The sequence below is a fragment of the Macaca mulatta genome, chromosome 18 (assembly GCF_049350105.2).
Source record: "Macaca mulatta isolate MMU2019108-1 chromosome 18, T2T-MMU8v2.0, whole genome shotgun sequence".
In the NCBI taxonomy this organism is placed as follows: Eukaryota; Metazoa; Chordata; class Mammalia; order Primates; family Cercopithecidae; genus Macaca; species Macaca mulatta.
Window position 1 is genome coordinate 83,332,817 of NC_133423.1, and position 23,115 is coordinate 83,355,931.

At 44.3% G+C, this 23,115-nt stretch overlaps 3 protein-coding genes across 28 annotated transcripts in view; 1 reads left to right on the plus strand and 2 right to left on the minus strand.

The window, feature by feature from the left end:
* Positions 1 to 4,708, minus strand: part of SPIRE1 (spire type actin nucleation factor 1) — a 196,402-nt gene extending 191,694 nt beyond the window's left edge. For 17 of the 25 annotated variants that reach the window (XR_013408406.1, XR_013408405.1, XR_013408408.1 and 14 more), the window contains exon 1: positions 129 to 702. Coding sequence is in view for 10 of the 25 variants with exons in the window: in XM_028837955.2 (XP_028693788.1) it covers positions 129 to 465 (337 nt within the window). In the remaining 15 variants the exon portion in view is untranslated. Of the gene's footprint in view, positions 1 to 128; positions 703 to 3,959 lie in introns of those variants that run through there. The other 8 variants (XM_077975377.1, XM_077975375.1, XM_077975373.1 and 5 more) reach the window with 6 other exon arrangements.
* On the plus strand, positions 584 to 22,557 carry LOC114673764 (uncharacterized). Its single transcript, XM_077975406.1, has 4 exons — positions 584 to 946; positions 1,182 to 1,380; positions 8,028 to 8,099; positions 22,381 to 22,557. The coding sequence occupies exons 1-2, from the start codon at positions 698 to 700 to the stop codon at positions 1,206 to 1,208; spliced, it is 276 nt and encodes a 91-aa protein (XP_077831532.1). The 5' UTR covers positions 584 to 697; the 3' UTR covers positions 1,209 to 1,380; positions 8,028 to 8,099; positions 22,381 to 22,557.
* CEP76 (centrosomal protein 76) overlaps positions 16,349 to 23,115 on the minus strand; it is a 28,135-nt gene continuing 21,368 nt past the window's right edge. For both annotated transcript variants that reach the window (XM_077975382.1, XM_028837957.2), the window contains 3 exons: positions 21,543 to 21,876; positions 17,990 to 18,207; positions 16,349 to 16,972 (listed from right to left, as the gene is read on the minus strand). In XM_077975382.1, coding sequence (XP_077831508.1) covers positions 16,834 to 16,972; positions 17,990 to 18,207; positions 21,543 to 21,876 — 691 coding nt within the window. In that variant the 3' untranslated portion in view covers positions 16,349 to 16,833. The remainder of the gene's footprint in view (positions 16,973 to 17,989; positions 18,208 to 21,542; positions 21,877 to 23,115) is intronic.

Below are 23,115 nucleotides of genomic sequence, written 5' to 3' on the forward strand. Positions count from 1 at the left end.
ACCCTCCCGGGGGTATCCCGCGGCAAACGGGGGGCGGAGGGGGCGGAAGGGCCGGGGACGCTGAGGGTAAGGCGGCCCAGCTGGGGGCGTTCCAAGGACTACGAGGGAAAGGGGCCCGGCGGCCTCACCCGAAACGGGGGGCGGCTCTCCCGCGTCGTCGGCCGCGGGCGCCAGGGTGACGGCGCCGTCCCTCCAGACGCGGATCTGCGCGGCCGAGCGCACACGGCGGCGGGGCTGGCGGCGGCGGGCGGCGGCGCGCAGGGAGCCGCAGCACTGGTAGCACACGGCCCACGCCTGCTCCTCGTTGATGGGCTGGTTGTAGAGCCGCAGGATCTCCTCCAGGCTCAGCGCGTCCTGCGAGCCCCCGGCCGCGCCGCCGGCTGCCTCGGGCTCCCGCGGCCCCTCGCCGCCCCCCGCCTCAGCCCGCGGCTCCCCGCCGCCCGCCGGGCCGGCCGCCTGAGCCATCCCGCGGGTGGGCGCTGCGCTCGGCAGTCGCGCCGTGTGCCGGCGTCTCCTCAGCCCCGGAGCATCGTCTCCGCGCGCCGCCGCCTCACCATCCCCGGAACCGCCACCGCCCAACGCGGCCGCGCGCGCCGCCGCCGGGACCAGGCGAGTGCCCGGGAGGCGTGGGCGAGAGGAGGGCGGCGAGGACACGGCTGCAGTCCGGAGCAGACCGCCGCCGGCCGGTAGCGACGCGATGGCGTCCGGCGCCCCGCCCCGCCCCGCCTCGCGCAGTCCGGCGCCGCCCAGCGCCCGCCCCTCAGGGGGCCCCACGGGCCGGGGGATGCACGCTCTGGAGGTGAGGACCGGGCAGGACGGCCTGGCCTCGAGGCGAGATGGCCGCACGGTCTCTAGTGGGCCGCGACCCGCAAGGCTCGCAGAGTCGCAGGTGGTGACGCGCGGTCGGGGGCCCGGTCGCAGGGGACACACAGCTGGGGGCGCGATGGTGAGGGCGGCGACGCACGGTCCGGAGGGGACGCGCGGCCGGGTAGGGCGTGCAGGGTGGTGGGGCGTGGGGGACACGCGGGGCCGGGGTCGGACGCGCGGTCGGGGGGCGCAGGGGCAAGAGGGGCTCGCATTTATCACGGAAGCCCCCAGCCGACTCTGGCGGGGAACTGAGCGCGCCAACGCGGGTCACCGCCCTGCACAGCGGGAGAAGTCACCGCATTGACGTTCCCTAGGCGCTGGACGGCCGAAGGTCTGGTTGAGAACTTGAACCCGCCTGAAGCGGAGGCCTGAGAAAATGCAGGCCCGCTGAAGCCCGCCCGCCGGCCCTGAGCCCTGAAAGCCTCCCGCAGTTTCCCCTGACCCCGCGGCCGCTCTGCGCCTTTTCCGATTTCTTGCTGGTTGAATACCTCCCTCTCCACTCCCAACTTCAGGGTAAGCACCATAAAGATGGGGATCTTCACGGGTTTTCCTCACTGACGTCTCCCAAAAGCTAAACCAGGGCCTGGAATATAAACATGTCGTACATAATTTGCAGGTGTTCGTTTCAGCGTCCTTCCGGATTCATTTGTAACATTCGTCCCTTCCCTCACTAAGGTAGTGTCTCAAGTACCACACTCATCAGAGCGTGTGGAATGAATATCACAGTGGTAAAATTGAACTGAGGGCAATTAGCCATAGAAATAAAGAATTCCGCCCCCCCCACCTATTAAATATGCAATAAAACGGATAATTATTAATCATCCATTGGTAGATGAATTTAATCGATAAAATTCCACTGAGGCTAGTCCTGTGTGAAAGCCCTACAGAGTGTTGAAAGCATCAACCAAATAGGCAATGTGTATTAAATTCCTGTCAACCTTTTACGGCAGTTTTATGTGAAATGTTAGAAATCACGCTTTCAACAATCGTATCTTGCGGTAGAAACTACAACAGTCTATTTAAATTACAACCGTCTATGAAAATAAGATACCATCTTACATACAGCTGGGATGGGGAGGAGGGAGAAAAGCAACAGGACGAAAAGGAAGATGAAGAAATTGAAAGAGGGTCGTGCGCAGTAGTTTAGGCCTGTAATCCCAGCACTTTGGGAGGCTGAGGCGGGACGATCACTGACGTCAGGAGTTCAAGACCAGCCTGGACAACATGGTGAAACCCTGTCTCTACTAAAAATACAAAGAAAATTAGCCGGGTGTGGTGACGCACGCTTGTAATCCCAGGTACCCGGGAGGGTGAGGCAGGAGAATCGCTGGAACTTGGGAGATGGAGGTTACAGTGAGCCGAGATCACACCATTGCACTCCAGCCTGGGGGACAGAGCAAGAGTCAGTCTCAAAAGTAAATAAATAAGTAAAAAATAAATTGGAAGAGGAGAAGAAAGCTCTCCAGGCAATTTATTATAATTTCAGTACGAGAGATACAAAACAACCCCTTAAAGTAGTATCACTTAATTATAGGTTCCTAATCTCATTTGTAACAATGCAGTATCTATGCGTGCCAAAGCCCGGAGAGGCAAACATATAATTCCTTATGTGTGACACTATATATATAAAAATATATCTCTGTCCTCTTGATTAAAAACAGACAAACATTACCATATTTTGCTATTTCAAAAGTGTATCCAGTGTGAATTTTGAAAATACAGACTGGTTTAAAATATTTTGAACAAGCCAGGGAAAAAAATGATCTACTTTTATGGACAACACTACCACCTTCTGGCCTTATGGGATACTGCTGCCCATTGCACTTGGACAACTACAGCCAAAAACATTTTTGTCTTTGCCTTTCCCACCAGTAAACAAGATAAATGGGTTTAATAAGCTGGGGAATCTATGAGCCATTAACCTGCTAATCCTGGCATAGGGTAGTAAATAAATCTTGAAGACAACAGTACAGGGAAGGAGGAAGTGAGTAAAGGAAATCCGAACTTTATTTTTTAAAAGATGCATTATTTTTTTAGTCATCCCTCTAATCAATGGAAAAAGATGCAGTTTCTCTTTTTTTTTTGATTGAGACAGAGTCTCACTTGGTCACCCAGGCTAGGGTCAGTGCCGTGATTTCAGCTCACTGCAACCTCCGCCTCCTGGGTTGAGACGATTCTCATGCCTCGGCCTCTGGAGTAGCTAGGATTACAGGCACACGCTACCATGCCTGGCTAACTTTTGTATTTTTAGTAAAGACAGGCTTTCACCAAGTTGGCCAGGCTGGTCTCAAACTCCTGACCTCAGTAGTCCACCCACCTCAGCCTCCAAAAGTGCTGGGATTACAGATGTGAGCCACTGTGCCCGGCCAAAAGATGCATTCTTAAAAACAAATTTGCAACACTGGGATTTTCCTTGAGTGATGATTGTTTAAATATATACACATTTTGAGAGGGAGACATTACTGCACTGTATCACAGGACGGTTATATTCAACACAGGAGCTTTTTTTTTTTTTTTGTCAAGTAACAATTCATGGCTATGATATACTTAAATATTTTGCCTGTGTGAGCATATATGTAATTAAGTTGAGGAAAGATGACAAGTAGAATATTGTGTGATGTTTCTTCTCTACACAAAATAAAGGAAAATCTTTAAAATCCTAGCAGTCTTCTAAGTTTAGTTATACAACATGAACGCTTGACTCTTTTTTGTATAAAGACCATAACTTACTAACTTCTAAATGATTTTCAGTACTCCTTAAAGTTTTGATAAGCTGGCCGGGCATGGTGGCTCACGCCTGTAATCCTAGCACTTTGGGAGGCCGAGGCAGGCAGATCACCTGAGGTCAGGAGTTCGAGACCAGCCTGGCCAACATGGCAAAAACCCATCTCTACTAAAAATACAAAAATTAGCTGGGCATGGTGGCAGGCACCTGTAATCACAGCTACTTGGGAGGCTGAGGCAGGAGAATCACTTGAACCTGGGAGGCAGAGACTACAGTGAGCCGAGATTGCACCATTGCACCCCCAGCCTGGGCGACAAGAGCGAAACTTTGTCTCAAAAAAGCAGAAAACAAAATTGATAAGCCTTACTGTTCTCCATCATCACAACACTCTGAAAGTGACTGCTGACCACTCAAAGGCTACCAGCAGTTAATATCTTCTCAGTGGAGTTCAAGCAGCCCTGTGGAATAACAGCACTGTCCCATTTTCTCATTTTCAATTCATATTTGGGGCCAGGCGCAGTGGCTCATGCCTGCAATCCCAGCACTTTGGGAAGCCAACGCAGGCAGATCACTTGAGGCCAGGAGTTTGAGACCAGCCTGGCCAACGTGGTGAAACCTCATCTCTACTAAAAATGCAAAGAAAATTAGCCAGGCATGGTGATGCATGCCTGTAATCCCAGCTACTCGGGAGCCTGAGGCAGGAGAATCGCTTGAACCCAGGAAGCGGAGATTGCGGTGAGCCAAGATTGTACCACTGCACTCCAGCCTGGGTGACAGAGTGAGACTCCATCTCAAAGAGGAAAAAAAAAAAAAATCCAAAGATTGAAATGCCTTTATGTTCAGGATATTTTGTTCCCAATTTCAGTCATTGATTGTATTTTTACTCTGTGACTTCACATTTAAAATGTCTGAACAACTCAAATCAACATTTAAATGTCTTTTTCAAAGTGCTGTGAAGTCCGATGTGTTACTCTGAATATGGTTTTGTTTTTGTTGATTTTGTTATTTTTTAAAAATGGAATCCTTGACTTTTTTTATATTTACTTATTATTCTTGTAGAATAAATGTACTTCATGCTTCATACTCTGGAAGTGCTGGCCGCGCTGCTCTGAGTCTTTCAGGGAGCACCGTCACTGTGCAGCCCAAGCTTTTCCCAGACACTTGTGGACAGGTGCTCCTAAGGGGCACATTCACCTAGAAAAGTGCACCAGAAAGGAAAAAAAAAAAAAAAAAACAGCATATTTTTTAATGTTGTAACCTAAATTTTCATTGCCTACAATTGTAATACTTTATACATCTATAGTGATACTTCATACTTTCAAAATGTGCTCTTCAGTTATACAACTTGAAGGGTCAGATATTGTTATTTCTGTCTTACAGAGGAGAAAATACAGTCATAGGACAAAATGCAGAAGCAGTAAATGAAACAGGTGGGACTGGAACTCAGGCCTCCTGACCAGCTCAGCTCTTTCTCCTACATTACAATGTCCGTGTACACTCACACACAGCGAGAATGAAGTCCTGAGCCTGGCCGTGGGGACTCACACCTGTAATCCCAGCACTGTGGTAGGCTGAGGCGGGAGCATCATTTGAGCTCACAAGTTTGAGACCAGCCTGGGCAATGTGACGAAAATCCATCTCTACAAAAAATACAAAAAATTAACCAGGTGTGGTGGTGCACACCTATAATCCCAGCTGCTCAGAAGGCTGAGGCACAAGAATCACTTGAACCCTGGAGGCAGAGGCTGCAGTGACCCGAGATCATGCCACTGCACTCCAGCCTGGGCAATACAGTGAGACCTTGTCTCAAAAAAAAAAAAAAGAAAAAAGAAAAAAAATGTTTTGAGGAAAAGTAGAGGATTGAGATAAAAGGTATTAACAGTAGTGTATCAGTGGGTTCATGAGAGACCTTGGAAAATACTAGGCTAAGCAATAATCATGTTTCACCTACTTAATGTGATTGATTCTCCTTTAAGATAATTATTTTTAAACCATTATAGATGTATGATGTTCTGATCTGAATATAAGTGTAATTATTAGCTTCAACTAGTTAAGAAGATTTGTCTTCGAAAAGACTTCATAAATATGAATTTTAGGCCAAGCCACTATTTTATGCTTACAGAAATTGGAGCCTATAAAGGTTAAGTGACTTACCCCAAATTACTGCTAGTTGGCCTGAGATAATTCAAATATATTTCCTATAACACAAACTTTCCAAATACTCTTTTATAGCCGTATTACATAATTCTGATCAGATTTCAAATGTTAGGACAAGCAGTAGCTTACTCCTTAATTCCAGTGGGAAATTAAAAACAAAATAAGGCCCAAAAATATCTATTCTTTGAGACAGTCGCTTGAGGCCAAGGCTTGAGTGCAGTGGAATGATCTCAGCTCACTGCAACCTCCACCTCCTAGGTTCAAGCAATCCTCCCACCTCAACCTTCCAAGTAGCTGGGACCACAGGTGCACACCAATACCTGGCTAACTGTTGTACTTTTTTGCAGAGACAAAAAAGAGACAGGGTTTCACCATGTTGCCCAGGCTGGTCTGGAACTCCTGAGCTCAGGTAATCCACCCACCTCTTCCTCCCAAAGTGCTGGGATTACAGGTGTAAGCACCACAACCGGCCACAAAAATACCTTTGTTTTTTTTTGTTTTTTTTTTTGTTTTTTTTTTTTGAGACGGAGTCTCGCTCTGTCGCCCGGGCTGGAGTGCAGTGGCCGGATATCAGCTCACTGCAAGCTCCGCCTCCTGGGTTCACGCCATTCTCCTGCCTCAGCCTCCCGAGTAGCTGGGACTACAGGCGCCCGCCACCGCGCCCGGCTAGTTTTTTGTATTTTTTTTAGTAGAGACGGGGTTTCACCGTGTTAGCCAGGATGGTCTCAATCTCCTGACCTCGTGATCTGCCCGTCTCGGCCTCCCAAAGTGCTGGGATTACAGGCTTGAGCCACCGCGCCCGGCAATACCTTTGTTTTGTAGCAAAGTTTGATGTTTGACAATAATTGCTTAAAAATGGAGAATTCTCAATAAAATCTTAACCAGAGTTTTTGTGTTGTGTAAATTAAAGAAAAATTTTCAGACTGAATCACAGTTTGCTGATGAGACAATGCAAAAATATTTTTTCAAGCCTCCATTATTTAATTTTTCCTGAGTGTGTGTGTGTGAAGAGACAGAGTCTCATTCTGTTGCCCAGGCTTGATGGAGTCCAGTGGTGCAATCATAGCTCGTTGTAATCTCTAACTCCTGTGCTGAAAAGAATCCTCCCAGCCGGGCACAGTGGCTCATGCCTATAATCACAGCATTTTGGGAGGCTGAGGTGGGCAGATCACCTGAGGTCAGGAGTTCAAGACCAGCGTGACCAACATGGAGAAACCCCGTCTCTACTAAAAATACATAATTAGCTAGGCATAGTGGCGCATACCTGTAATCCCAGCTACCCGGGAGGCTTAGGCAGGAGAATCGCTTGAACCCAGCGGGGCGGAGGTTGTAGTGAGCTGAGATCTTGCCATTGCACTCCAGCCTGGGCAACCAGAGTGAAACTCCATCTCAAAAGAAAAAAAGAGTCCTCCCACTTCAGCCTCCTGAGTAGGCTGGGACTGCAGGGATGTGCCACCACACCCCACTAATTTTTAAAAACTTTTTGTAGGCCGGGCGTGGTGGCTCACGCCTATAATCCCAGCACTTTGGGAGGCCGAGGCGGGTGGATCACGAGGCCAGGAGATCGAGACCATCCTGGTTAACACGGTGAAACCCCATCTCTACTAAAAATACAAAAATTAGCCAGGCATGGCGGCATGTGCCTGTAGTCCCAGCTACTCAGGAGGCTGAGGCAAGAGATCGCTTGAACCCGGGAGGCAGAGATCTCAGTGAGCCAAGATCATGCCATTGATCTCCAGCTTGGGTGACAGAGTGAGACTCTGGCTCAAAAATTTTTTTTTTTTTGTAGAGAAAGGGTGTCAGTCTGCTGCCCAAGCTGGTCTCAAATTCCTGGGCTCAAGGTATCCTCCCACCTTGGCCTCCCAAAGTGCTGGGATTACAAGTTTGAACCATTATGCTTGGCTAATTTGTCCTGATTTTTTTTTTTTTTTTAAATACAGGGTCTTGCTCTGTGGCTCAGGCTGGAGTGCAGTGGTGCAATCTCTGCTCACTGCAACCTCTGCCTCCCAGGTTCAAGTGATTCTCCTGCCTCAGCCTCCTGAGTAGCTGGGATTACAGGTGCCCACCACCATGCCCAGCTAACTTTTGTATTTTTAGTAAAGCAGGGTTTCACCATTTTAGCCAGGCTGCTCTCGAACTCCTGAACTCAAGTGATCCACCCACCTCAGCCTCCTAAAGTGCTGGTGGGAGCCACTGCACCTGACTTATCCTAATCTTTATCGAGAAAAGATGGCCTTTTCCTGTTGCTCAAAAAAGGTGTTTTTTCCCTCATGTACAGGCAGAGGTCTAGAGCTGCTCCTGGCTCTTGTACTCTACTTTGACCCAATGAGAGCCTCATTTCTCTTCCAAGGTGAGTGTATAACCAACATAAAATATGACTTCCCTTTAATTCAACTAGATATTTAATGAATTCCGCACATTCCAGATGTGCTAAAAAGCTAGTCTTTAAGCTTTGCCTTAGTAATTTGTGTAGAAGGGTATAGGTAAAGGTATAGGCGTGGTGGTATGTGCCTGTGGTTCCAGCTACTCGGAGGCTGAGGTGGGAGGATTGCTTGAGCCCGGGAGGTAGAAGTTGCAGTGAGCCGAGTTCATGCCTTATATGTTACTTGTGCTTTTCCCTTAGGATTTCCCCTGAACTGTTCTGTTAACGTCAATTCCTGTCCTCCTGATCTTTTGTAGAAAGAGCCACTGATGGAACACTGTGTATTTCCCTTATGTGCCATACCTGTTCATACCTCTCAGGAACAGAAGTGTAACCCTTGCTCCCACTCTCGACCTAGCAATCTAATCCTTCTTAAGAGATGTTGGAAGAAAAATTATTGACATTGCAATTCATAAAAACATGACATCCCAGAGCTTAACCTAAAGTTGTAAGAGAGTATTTTAAAGAAACTTAATTTTCTTTTTTTTTTTTTTTTTGGAAACGGAGTCTTGCCCTGTCACCCAGACTGGAGTGCAATGGCACAAGCTCTACTCACTACAACCTCTGCCTCCCGGCTTCAAGCAGTTCTCCTGCCTCAACCTCCCGACTAGCTGTGACTACAGATGCACGCCACACGCCCAGCTAATTTTTGTATTTTTAGTAGAGACGGGGTTTCACCATGTTGGCCAGGCTGATCTTGAACGCCTGACCTCGTGATCTGCCCACCCTGGCCTCCCAAAGTGCTGGGATTACAGGCGTGAGCCACCGTGCCTAGCCCAACACTATTTTAATGGTATCAAAATTATTCCTTTGTGGCTGGGCACAGTGGCTCATACTTGTAATCCCAGCATCTTGGGAGACTGAGACAGGAGGAATACTTGATGCCAGAAGTTCAAGACCAGACTGAGCAACATAGCAAGACCTCATCACTACAAAAAAAAAAAAAAGGTTTAAAATTAGCCAGTCACAGTGGCATACAACTCTAGTCCTAGCTACTTAGGAGGCTGAGGCAAGAGGATCACTTGAGCCCAGGAGTTCTAGGTTAAAGTGAGCTGTGATCATGCCACTGTACTCCAGCCTGGGTGACAGAGTGAGACCCCTGGCTCAAAAAATTAAAAAAGTATTATCTTGCAAAATTTGCTAAGTAATGGTCATTCTTCAACTGTGATATTGTCATAATGCCATGGATGTTTTCAGGGTTAACAAAATTTTGCGGTATTCTTTTTTTTTTTTTTTGTGAGGTAGGGTCTCCCTCTGTTGCCCAGGCTGGAGTGCAGTGTGCAATCATGGCTTGAAGCCTCGTGACATCCCGCCTCAATTGATCCTCCCACCTCAGCCTCCCAAATAGATGGGACTACAGGTGCACACACCATGCCTGGTTTTTGTTGTGTTTTGTTTTCTGTATTTTTGGTAGAGAGAGGGTTTCGCCACATTGCCCAAACTGATCTTGAACTCCTCGCTCAATTGATCCACCTGCCTTGGCCTCCCAAAGGGGTGGAATTACAGGCATGAGCCACCATACCCGGCCTGAAAAAAAAAAAAAAAAAAAACCACAAGAAACTTTTGAATCGATTTATTCTACCACATTTAGAACAACCGCTGCTTATCATAGACAGGCTATTTGATTCTTCCAATCAGGTTTATCAAAACTGAAGATTCCAATTTAACATCTTTAATCCAAACATGTTTTATTAATATATTGACAAAAAAAGTAAATCTTATTCATAACTTGAGTTTAAAATTTAAAATTCCATATATTACTGAAGTTAAGCTAATATAAATCAATCTGATTCTGATAAATTAAGATGTATATGGAAAACATCACCAAACACAATTAAGATGTATGTGGAAACCCTAAAGCACACACTAAAAAACCCCTCAAAAATTAGTGATTTAAAAAAAAGACAAAAAATAGTCATAAAAATCATTAAAGAAATTAAAACATTAAATTAAAAAGTATTCTTTTGGGCTGGGTGTGGTGGCTCCCACCAGTAGTCCCAACACTTTGGGAGGCTGAGTCAGGAGGATCGCTTGAGGCCATGAGTTTAAGACCTGTATTTGAGTGAGACCTTGTTTCTACAAAAAAATTTTAAAAGTTAGCTGAGTGTGGTGGTACATGCCTATAGTCCCAGCTGCTCTGGAGGCTGAGGCCAGAGGATCTGTTGAGCCCAGGAGTTCAAAGCTGCAGTGAGCTATGATCACACCACTGCAGTCTAGCCCCAAAGACAGAGTGAGACACTGTCTCTTGAAATTAGGACAATATAATATTCGGCCGGGCGCGGTGGCTCTTGCCTGCAATCCCAGGACTTTGGGAGGCCAAGGCAGGTGGATCGCAAGGTCAGGAATTCAAGACCAGCCTGGCCAACATGGTGAAACCCCCATCTCTAGTGAAAATACAAAAATTAGCCATGCGTGGTGGCACGCAACTGTAGTCCCAGCTACTCAGGAGGCTAAGGCTGGAGAATTGCTTGAATCTGGGATGCAGATTCAAGTGAATCAGTATCATGCCACTGCACTCCACCCTGGGTGACAGAGCAAGACTCTGTCTCAAAAACAAAAAAGAAAAGAAAAGAAAGTATAATATTCACTTAACACAGAAGAAAGCAATAGACCTGCAGGTGCTTTCTGATCTTAAAAAAAAAAAAAAAAAAAAAAAAAAAAAAAAAAAAACAAGAAAGCAGTAAGGGAGAAATAAAGGGGGGAAAAAAAAAAACACGAGGCAAAAGAAAAGTAAGATGGCAAACACAAATCCAGCCATATCAATAATAGCATTAAATGTGAACGGGGCTGGGCGCAGTGGCTCACACCTGTAATCGCAGCACTTTGGGAGGCCGAGGCAGGTGTATCACCTGAGGTCAGGAGTTTGAGACCAGCCTGGCCAACATGGTGAGACCCTGTCCCGACTAAAAATACAAAAATTAGCCAGACATGTTGGTGCAGGCCTGTAATCCCAGCTACTTGGGAGGCTGAGGCAGGAGAATCACTTGAATCTGGGAGGTGGAGGTTGCGTTAATCTGAGTATCAAAATTATTTGAGTATCAAAACTGAGTATCATATATATATAATCTGAGTATCAAAATAATCAAAAAAAAAAAAGAAGTGAATGGACTTAATCAAATCAAAAAGCTGAAACTGTCAGACTGGATTAAAAAAAGAAAATTCAACTATATGTTGTCTACCGAGCAAGATACGCTTTATTCCTTTTTTTTTTTTTTTTTTTTGAGACAGAGTCTCGCTCTGCACCCAAGCTGGAGTGCAGTGGAGAGCAATCTCGGCTCACTGCAGCCTCTGCCTCCTGGGTTTAAGCGATTCCCCTGCCTCAGCCTCCCAAGTAGCTGGGATTACAGGCATGTGCCACCATGCCCAGCTAATTTTTGTATTTTTAGTAGAGACGGGGTTTCACCATGCTGGCTAGGCTGGTGGTGAACTGATCCCGGGTGATCTGCCCGCCTCAGCCTCCCAATTACAGGCTTGAGCCACCGCCCCCCGTCTTGTTTTTTTTTTTTTTTTTTTGAGACAGAATTTCACACTGTTTCCCAGACTGGAGTGCAGTGGTGTGATCTCAGCTCACTGCAACCTCCACCACCTCCCAGGTTCAAGCGATTCTCCTGTCTCAGCCTCCCGAGTAGCTGGGATTACAGGCATGCACCACCACACCCAGCTAATTTTGTATTTTTAGTAGAGACAGAGTTTCTCTATGTTGGTCAGGCTGGTCTCAAACTCCCGTCCTCAGGTGATCCGCCCGCCTTGGCCTCCCAAAGTGCTGGGATTACAGGCATGAGCCACCACGCCAGGCCCCAATTTTTTTATTTTTCATAGAGATGCAGTCTCACTATGTTGACTTGGATTGGCTCAAATTTTTATTCAATAGGTTTATGCTTGACTAATGAAAAATGAAGTTTCTGGGTTTTTTTTTTTTTTTTTTTTTTTTTTTTGAGACGGAGTCTCGCTCTGTCGCCCAGGCTGGAGTGCAGTGGCCAGATCTCAGCTCACTGCAAGCTCCGCCTCCCGGGTTCACGCCATTCTCCTGCCTCAGCCTCCCGAGCAGCTGGGACTACAGGCGCCCGCCACCTCGCCCGGCTAGTTTTTTTGTATTTTTTAGTAGAGACGGGGTTTCACTGGGTTAGCAAGGATGGTCTCGATCTCCTGACCTCGTGGTCCGCCCGTCTCGGCCTCCCAAAGTGCTGGGATTACAGGCTTGAGCCACTGCGCCCGGCCGAAGTTTCTGGGTTTCTGATACTTTTCTATTAACTAAATAGAGAGATATAAAAATACATATATATACACATATAGAGGGGACTGTCGGTATACATATTGTCAAGAACAACACCTTAGAGACATTGTTTTTTAAATTTTACATTTTTAATAGAAAAACAACTTTTATGACGGCTAAATATACAAGGTAAATTTAATTCTTAAAAAGAAAAATTGGCCAGGCATGGTGGCTCCTGCCTGTAATCCCAGCACTTTGGGAGGCCAAGGTGGGTGGATCACCTGAGGTCAGGAGTTTGAGGCCCACCTGACCAACATGCAGAAACCCCATCTCTACTAAAAAAAAAAAAAAAAAAATTAGCCAGATGTGATGGCAGGTGTCTGTAATCCCAGCTACTTGGGAGGCTGAGGCAGGAGAATCACTTGAACCCAGGAGGCAGAGGTTGTGGTGAGCTGAGATTGCGCTGTTGCACTCCAGCCTGGGCAACAAGAGCCAAACTCTTGTCTCAAAAAAAAAAAAAAAGAAAAAAATTATTAGTAAGAACAAGCCAGGCGTGGTGGCTCATACCTGTAATCCCAGCACTTGGGGAGGCCGAGGCGGGCGGATTGCCTGAGCTCAAGAGTTCGCGACCAGCCTGGGCAACGAGGTGAAACCCCATCTCTAACAAACACAAAAAAATTAGCTGGGCGTGGCAGCATGTGCCTGTAGTCCCAGCTACTTGGGAGGCTGAGGCAGGAGAACTGCTTGAACCTGGGAGGCGGAGGTTGCCGTGAGCCAAGATTGCGCCACTGCACTCCAGCCTGGGCAACAGAGTGAGACTCTGTCTCAAAAAAAAAGAAAAAAGAAAAAATAATAATAGCAGACTTCTAGTGGTACATGCACTGAAATAACCTTATAAGTCTTTAGAGAAAAATATTAATGCCAGACTCTTGGTGCATAAAAAGCATATTTATTACACAGTTTATACCAAAAGTGCATTTGAAATACACATTACTCTGGTACAATAAGGTGGGAAACTCAGCCTCAATGTTAATTCAGCCTTGATCTTAATATAGTCTGTCTCTTAGTGCATACCTCATAGTTTGTCTCAAAAGTTGAAAATTACCAGCAATTTTCTGTTGATAGCTTTATTTGTAATTTTGGCAAAAGTTTTTTTTCTTTGAGATAGGGTCTTGCTCTATCACCCAGGCTGGAGTGCAGTGGCACAATCTTTTGGGCTCAAGTGATTCATCCACTTCACCCTCCCAAGTAGCTGGGACCACAGGTGTGCACAATCACGCCATGCTAATTTTTAAAATTTTTTGTAGAGATGGGGTCTTGCTATATTGCCCAGGCTGGTCTTAAACTCTTGAACCCAAGACATTCTCCTGCCTCAGCCTCCCAGAGTACTGGAATTATAGGTGTGAGCCATTATGCTTTAAAAAAAGCTTTAATTATTATTTTGCTAATTTTCTACAGTCATGTCAGTTTCTTTTTTTTTTTTTTTTTTTTTGAGACGGAGTCTCCGTCGCCCAGGCTGGAGTGCAGTGGCCGGATCTCAGCTCACTGCAAGCTGCGCCTCCCGGGTTTACGCCATTCTCCTGCCTCAGCCTCCCGAGTAGCTGGGACTACAGGCGCCCGCCACGTCGCCCCGCTAGTTTTTTGTATTTTTTTAGTAGAGACGGGGTTTCACCGTGTTAGCCAGGATGGTCTCGATCTCCTGACCTCGTGATCCGCCCATCTCGGCCTCCCAAAGTGCTGGGATTACAGGCTTGAGCCACCGTGCCCGGCCGTCAGTTTCACATGAAACATCTGAGTACCATTTTTGATGAAAATTGTAGAATAGGGATCGTAATATTTTCAGACTTTTTAAACAAATTGAATCATAAGTATTTATTATATATAAAAATAAAACAAAGCAGATTTATTTTTTTATAGAGTTGGGGGGTCTCTATGCTCCCAGGCTGGTCTTGAGCTCCTGGCCATCCTCCGGCCTTAGCTTCCAAAAGTGCTGGGATTATAGGTGTGAGCCACCACACCTGGCCCAAAAAGTAAATTTTAAGACACTTTTAGATTTTAATTTTCGAAAAACAAAATCATTTTATTTGTAGGGGTGAATTAAAGTGATTAAAATAATAACTTGGATAGCCAACTGGTATAGAGTTACTTTCTTAAGATCAATGGATGAAGCAACTAAATTAAGAACTACACACATCAGAGTGAACGAAGATTCTTTGAAAAAATAAACTTAAAAAAGTAAAAAGAACTATGCACAGAGGTGCTAAATAGGCAGTCAGACCCCTCATATCATGTATTATGCAGCTTCTTGCAAAAAGTTGAATTGCTACTCTTTTTAATGTTTGCTTTTGTTCACTTAAAACTTTTTTTTAATATATAAAATGTTAAAATAAGTTGAGGAATCAGCTTTCACTTTTTTTTTTTTTGAGACAGAGTCTTGCTCTGTCACCCAAGCTGGAGTACAGTGATGTGATCTTAGCTCACCAGAACCTCTGTAGGCTCAAGCGATCCTTCCACCTCAGACTCCCGAGTAGCTTGGATTATGGGCGTGTGACACCATGCCTAGCTACTTAAAATTAATTTTTAAAAAACTTGTTTTTTGAGATGGAGTATTGCTCTGTTGCCCAGGCTGGAGTGCAGTGGCGTAATCTTGGCTCATCACCTCTGCCTCCCGAGTTCAAGTGATTCTCCTGCCTCAGTCTCCTGAGTAGCTGGACTACAGGCACATGCCACCATGCCCAGCTAATTTTTGTATTTTTAGTAGAGACAGGGTTTTACTACATTGGCCAGGCTGGTCTCGAACCCCTGACCTTGTGATCCACCCACAGCGGCCTCCCAAAGTTCTGGGATTACAGGTGTGAGCCACCATGCCCGGCCCTTTTGTTTTGTTTTTTGTTTTTTTTTGAGACACAGTGTTGCCCTGCCTCCCATGCTGGAGTGCAGTGGCACAATCTCACCTCACTGCAACCTCTGCCTCCCAGGTTAAAGCGATTCTCCTGCCTCAGCCTCCTGAGTAGCTGGGATTACAGGTGTGAGCCACCACGCCCCGCCTAATTTTTGTAGTTTTAGTAGAGACAGGGTTTCACCATGTTGCCCAGGCTGGTCATGAACTCCTGACCTCAAGTGATCCGCCCACCTCGGCCTCCCAAAGTGCTGGGATTACAGGCATATAAGCCACTGTGCCGAGCCTTAAAAAACTTTGAAAACAGCCGGGCGCGGTGGCTCAAGCCTGTAATCCCAGCACTTTGGGAGGCCGAGACAGGCGGATCACGAGGTCAGGAGATCGAGACCATCCTGGCTAACACGGTGAAACCCCGTCTCTATTAAGAAATACAAAAAACTAGCCGGGCGAGGTGGCGGGCGCCTGTAGTCCCAGCTACTCTGGAGGCTGAGGCCGGAGAATGGTGTAAACCCGGGAGGCGGAGCTTGCAGTGAGCTGAGATCCAGCCACTGCACTCCAGCCTGGGTGACAGAGCAAGACTCCGTCTCAAAAAAAAAAAAAAAAAAAAAAAAACTTTGAAAACGTGCTCAATTTTAAAACAAAAATCAGTATGGAGTCACTCACATATGCTTGTTTTCTGTGGTCTCACATAATCTCTCATTTAGTCACATATATGCTGATTTTTTTATCACAATGAAAAGAAAGAAAAAAGGGTTTCAGAAGATAGAATCCATGAAGAGGCTAGTAATGAATCCTCTGACCACAGAAAATCAGTGATAGACTGCAAGATCACAATTTATCAGTATCGTAACAAAGAGGTATAATAAATTTTTTCTAAAATACCCAGTTCATTTTTACAATGAATCACACTGATAAATATTTCTAAATGATTCATGTACTTTCATATGAGGTTATTAATAGTCATGCTTTTCTGGTATTAGTTTTTTCCTATTCTTGCTTCAAGGTCCAACCTTAAATTTCTGGACAGTCTCAAATATCCCAAGGGCTAGGAATAAACCACAAAAGTGATAATTCATCAACATTTATTTTTACCAATGCAATAAATAAATCTGTCATGAAGTTAATTTCTCCTAATTTGTATAAAATAATCCCATTAACCTGTGAAAAGTAATGATCATATTGATTTTTCTAGGGCTCAAACCCTTAGACAAATCTCTCTTTGATTACCTGTTAGTGTAAAGAAAACTGAATGCATTTTATATTAATATTTAAACTACTGGTAACTGTAAACAAAGTAGCATTTATTAAAATAGAATATACACTTAATTTATACTAAATTCCAGGGAGATTTATACAAGTTTTTCAGCCTTAATTTTTAAAGGAACACATGATTTTTTTTTAAACATTACCAGTCAATTATATACAAAATTGAAACATGCCATTCAAGCCAGATTGTGATTTTAAAATAACAAACCTCTAAATAGCTAAGTAATGTACAATGTGTAAAATTCTAATTACACACAGGTATAATTCTTACATAAATATTGGCCCTATAATACCGAGCGATATTTACAAGCAAACATGATCCAAACAGCACATGCAGATTCAGGGTAAGTAAACACTCGGACACGAACTGCCAGTCGCACTTGGTCTCCACGGCAACAGATTATTTCTTCACAGAAAGGAGATCTATTTAAGAAAAAAAAATTATTCAATTAAGAAGTGACCATACACTTTACTTTCTTATTTGCAAGTAAATCAGTATTTCAAATAATTTTTTCAGGCTAGGCATGGTGGCTCATGCCTGTAATCTCAGCACTTTGGGAGGCCGAGACAGGTGGATCACCTGAGGTCAGGAGTTCAAGACCAGCTTGGCCAACATAGTGAAACCCCATCTCTACTAAAAATTACAAAAATTAGCCAGATATGGTGGCAGGTGTCTGTAATCCCAGCTACTTGGGAGGCTGAGGCAGGAGAATCACTTGAATCCGGGAGGCAGAGGTTGCAGTGAGCCAAGATTGTGCCACTGCACTCTAGCCTGGGTGACAGACTGAGACTCCATCTCAAAAATAAATAAATAAAATAATTTTTTCAAATTCTGTCTCTGCTATCAAAGACACTATAATTTTGGTCAAGCTATTCAAATTACAGACTATTTCCTTATAGTCCAAACAAAATCAGAGATACCTGAGACTACACCAAAATCACTGGGAAAATCATCCCAGACTATCTAGGGCTACATTTCAGACCAAATGAATCAAAATCTGTGGCAAGGAGGGTAAGTCACTGAAAAGCTCCCATGTGACTCAGATGTCATTCCTAAATAACTACCAGATTAGGCTGGGTGCAATGGCTCACACGTGCAATCCCAGCACTTTGGGAGGCCGAGGTGGGAAGACTGCTTGAGCCCAGGAGTTCAAGACCAGCCTGGGTAACATAGGAAGACCCCATCTCTACAAAATAAAGATTTAAAAAAAAATAGCCACATATGGTGGCACGTGCCTGTGGTCCCAGTTGCTTGGAAGAGTGAGGTGGAAGGATCACTTGGGCCCAGGAGGTCCAGGCTGCAGTGAGCCATAACTGTGCCACTATACTCCAGCATGGGCAGCAGAGCAAGACCTTGAGTTAAAAAAATAAAAAAAACCCTGCCAGACTGATCTCTAAGATTCCTAAACTGAAAAAAGGATTCCATAAATTACACCTTACCGAAGACATGTGGCAAATGCACGTCTTGCATTTCTATACACAAAATGTATTGGGAACCCTTTAAATGTGTGACCATCAGGCACAGCCCTTCTTATGGCATCTTGAAATTCTTCATTGCCTGCTGAAATACTTGTTGTACGCTCAAATTCATAAGACGCCAAAGCTGGTGATAAAAGGTAGGAGAGCTGGTCTTCCCAAACAGTAGTGAGGCCCAGATCCTATAAGCAATCAAGAGAAAAAGAAAAAGTGAAATACAAAAATATTTTCAAAACCAACTAAATAAAAATGTTGATCATTTTAATGATACCAAGAAAAGATTTTTAAAAGCTATCATAATATTTTAATAATAATTATTATAGGGATGTATAGAAATAAAAATCAGATAAAAGGAACTACAGGTGATCAGATTTTACTTCTTAGAGAAATAACCAAAAAAAAAATTCAAAACAATGTCGTTCACGAGGTCCCCAAATCCTGTAGTACTCTAATATCTACTAAAAAATACTATATGAAATAGTCTTAATATGGAGGACAGGTATAATTCTTATATTTTGAGACATTTTGAGATATTTTACTTAACTTTAAAGAGTTTAGGCCGTGCGTGGTGGCTCACGCCTGCAATCCCAGTACTTTGGGAGGCCAAGGTGGGCTGATCACGAGGTCAGGAGATTGAGACCATCCTGGCTAACACAGTGAAACCCTGTCTCTACTAAAAATACAAAACATTAGCCGAGCGTGGTGGCGGGTGCTTGTAGTCCCAGCTACTCAGGAGGCTGAGGCAGGAGAATGGCGTGAAGCCGGGAGGCAGAGCTTGTAGTGAGCCGAGATCATGCCACTATACTCCAGCCTGGGCGACAAAGCGAGACTCTGTCTCAAAAAAAAAAAAAAGAGCTTAGTAAGAATGAATCTGTTTACTAAAGACTGACTCTTCCTACCACAAACTGAACTGCAGAGGTGAGAAAAGTCAACAAATTAATTCTATATGTAATTAAACAAGTATTTACTGAATATGTACTCTATAATAAACATATACTATAAGAGATAAAAAGATGAACACATTTTACAGGCCCCTAGGGAGCTTAAAACATATTTCTAATGTTAAAAACACATGATTCCACTTATTTTTTATTTTTTTTAATTTTTGGAGACAGAGTCTTACTCTGTTGCCCAGGCTGGAATGCAGTGGCACGATCTTGGCTCGCTGCAACCTCTGCCTCCCAGCTGATTATCCTGCCTCAGCCTCCTGAGTAGTTGGCATTACAGGCACCCACCACCAAGCCCGGCTAATTTTTGCATTTTTAGTAGAGACGGGGTTTCACCATGTTGGCCAGGCTGGTCTCGAACTCCTGACCTCAAGTGATCCACCCACCTTGGCCTCCCAAAGTGCTGGGATTTACAGGCGTGAGCCATCGCACCCAGCCCATGATTCCATTTGTAACACCAAATGATATCTATTGATATCTAGACATATGAAGTTAAAAATAATATTGTTACAAATACAAAAAATTCTCAAAATTCTAGATATTTTGATTATCGTAATGGGCTCTGGCATTTCCTCATTTCACATTCAAAGTTTTAACTCGTCACAAATGGTCTCAAAGGTCCATGGTTAACAATGCTTCTCCTGTGGCAAAATGTGAACTTTTGCTGATTTATAGGCACCTTAACTTAAATAGTGATCAACACTGGCATCCGTCACAGCTTCGTTTTCTTTTTCTATAAACAGTAATTCTTTCTTTCTTTTTTTTTTTTTGAGACAGGGTCTTACTCTGTCACCCAGGCTGGAGTGCAGTGGCACAATCTCGGCTCACTGCAGCCTCCGCCTCCCCGGCTCCTTTCACCTCAGCCTCCAAGTAGCTGGGACTGCAGGCATGCGCCACGACACCCGGCTAATTTTTGTACTTTTTGTAGAGACAGGGTCTCACCATGTTACCCAGGCTGGTCTTGAACTCCTGAGCTCAAGCGATCCACCCATCTCAGCCTCCCAAACTGCTGGGATTACAGGCGTGAGACACCATGCCTGGCCAAAAGTAATTCTTATAAGATACTGCTTTTATTTGTAAGCAGAACCTAAGAAAAGAAAGCTAAAGGCAATACAAGTGATGGAAGGAAATAAAAAGTAATAAGGGGCATTCATTTCCAGCAATATAATGGACCAGAGGTATCCTGACCAACTCTTGCTGAAACCATATTACAAACGCCAAGTTTTCCAAAATATATATTTAAATGCTTTGGTAAGTTGACAAGTGAATAAGAAATATATTAGAGGCCAAAGCTAAGAGTAACTGGGAACCCAGAGAACATGTTTGATAAATCAGTTTGCCTTTGATAGCCTCAAAGAACATAGAAAACAGGGCTCACCCAAGGTGGGGACTGGAACAGGGAACCCTAAAAGGCGAATGAGAACTCAATCTTGTAGGAATTTTGGATTCGAGTCCTTTGTTGGTGATACGTGTTACAAATAACTTTTCCCACCCCACAGCTTCAATCTCTTAATGTTTTCTTTTGATGAACTTAAGTCTTTAAGATATAATCTTTTCCTTTATGACTTAATACTTTTTATATCTTCTTAAAGGCACTTTACAAAGGAAATCTTCATGCTATTTGACAAGAGGCTTGATCTGGCTGGGCACAGTGGCTCACAACTGTAATCCCAGCACTTTGGGAGGCTGAGGCAGGTAGATCACTTCGAGACCAGCCTGGCCAACGTGGTGAAACCCTATCTCTACAAAAAATACAAAAATTGGCGGCATGGTAGCACATGTCTATAATCCCAGTCATTCAGGAGGCGGAGACAGGAGAATTGCTTAAACCTGGGAGGTGGAGGTTGCAGTGAACCAAGACCACGCCACTGCGCTCCAGCCTGGGTGGCAGAGCGAGAGACTCCATCTTAAAAATAAAAAATAAAAATAAAAATAAAAGAGGCTTGATCTCATAAGTAATCAGGGAAATGCAGATTAAAGCCAGACATCTACTTAGTTGAGTATAATATGAAAACAAACAGGAACCAACCTGGGGAGAAAAATGAATATGAAAAAAATATAACCCAGTATACATATTTTTTCTTTTAAAAATAATAGAGATAGTGTTTCATCATATTCCCCAGGCTGGTCTTGAATTCCTGGGCACAAGCGATCCACCCACCTCAGCCTCCCAGAGTGCTGGGATTATAGGCGTGAGCCATCAAGCCCAGCCTAACCCAGGATTTTTAAAGGGGCAAATATGTGAATAAGCATTTCACAAAGAGGAAATCCAAATAGTGGTATTCAGCAAAAATCTTGACTCTAAGGGATGTGAACAGGTTCACCATTCTTCATTTCTAAGAGGAAGTAATTCATTCTGTAAGTATTAATTAATTTGGAGATTTCTGAGTCTCAGAACTTAAACTTTCACGACTTTCAAAATTATAAGGTTCATAATAGTAGGGACTATAGTTGTTTTGTTCAGGTCTAGAATAGTGACTGGCACTATCACACACACCAGAAAAGAGTTAAATACAACAATACACAAATGAAAAGAAGTAGGAAACCACAACGGTCTCGGTGTGAATTACCTTCCTGTGCTCTGACACTAGGAGCCTCAGCTGCATCTCAATGTCATTGCTTGTTACTGACGCGTCGATTGTGGACGCGCACAGAGGTGGAAAGGGAGGAAGGGATGTTGTAGCTCCAGGAGCACACACAGATTTAATTGCTTCCTCACTCATGGGCTTCCATTTGGATTCATCATTCAAATCAAAGACACAGGTTTCTACTGCATCAGACGGTTGACAGTTTCCCAGGAACATCTGATGGTTGAAAACACAACCAATCGTTCGATATGGGTACAGTGGTTTGGGCTGTTCAGCAACTGGAGGTTCATCAGGATTGGCAGGTTTATGGATGTACCTAAAAAAATTAAATAATTTTACATATGAGAACTTAAAAATTAAGAAGGCAGCATCTTACTGAGAAAATTATTCTAACACTTAAGGCCATAACTACTTTTTCAGAACTAGAGTTTAATACTTTTTTTTCTTTATTTCCACAATTTGATTACTCTGTATTAATTGTATGGTACATCTTACAATACTGAAACCAACTCTAAACAACAGAATACATTCTGTGTATACTGTTAAGATCAAAGGCCGGGTGCGGTAATACCAGCACTTTGGTAGGCCAAGGCAGGTAGATCACTTGAGGTCAAGAGTTCGAGACCAGCCTGACCAACGTAGTGAAACCCTGTCTCTACTAAAAACACAAAAATTAGCTGGGCGTGGGAGTGCGTGCCTGTAGTCCCAGCTACTTGGGAGGCTGAGCAACAAGAGTGAAACTCCGTCTCCAAGAAAAAAAAAAATCAAAAAAGTTTGCTTTAGATAACATAATTAAAATAATCTGGTTATGCATTTTTAGGCACAACTAACCAAAACATCACTGTGCATGATTATCAACCAGGGAGAAAAAGGACTCAGGGAAATGAAGAGGGCCCATGGCCAAGCCTCTAGAACACATGCATTTGAAGACAAGATGAAGGAAAAACTGCGAACAGCCAGAGAGGAATAATGAATACTGAAAGACAATTACAAGAAATAAGCTAAGGAAAGAGAATATCCCAGGAAGAGAAGTGAGACAGCCAGGTGGAAAGGGGTCCCCAGAGAAACTCCAACCAGCCTGTGCACTGGGAGGAGCGTACACTGGGGTGGAGCCACACAAGTTCAGCAATTTGCAGTGGGGAGGAGCCTGGCCCCTCCTCTTCCTGAGTGGACCCTGGAAGTGAATCTGCGAGGCGGGAAGCACACTAGCGGGCGCTCTGGCTTTGTGGAGGGTCCCTGTTTCCCAGTTTTTTTCCTTTTTGTCCAATAAATTCCATTTTTCTCCCCCTTCAAATTGCCTACGAGCCTAATTTTTCGTGGCAGTGTGACAAAGATCCAGCTCTTAGCTGAACTAAGGAGGAAGTCCTACAACAGAGGTACTCAGCTCTTTCAAAATCTGATGACAGGCTAAAGTACTTCAAAAAATGTGTCCAGTGGATTGCCAACATGGAGATGGTAACCACATCAAATTTTAAAAAGAAATAATGATTTACAACTTGAACTTATTTTCAGGCTTAGGGATGATCATCAGAAAAAAACATATGCCGGCCAGGCG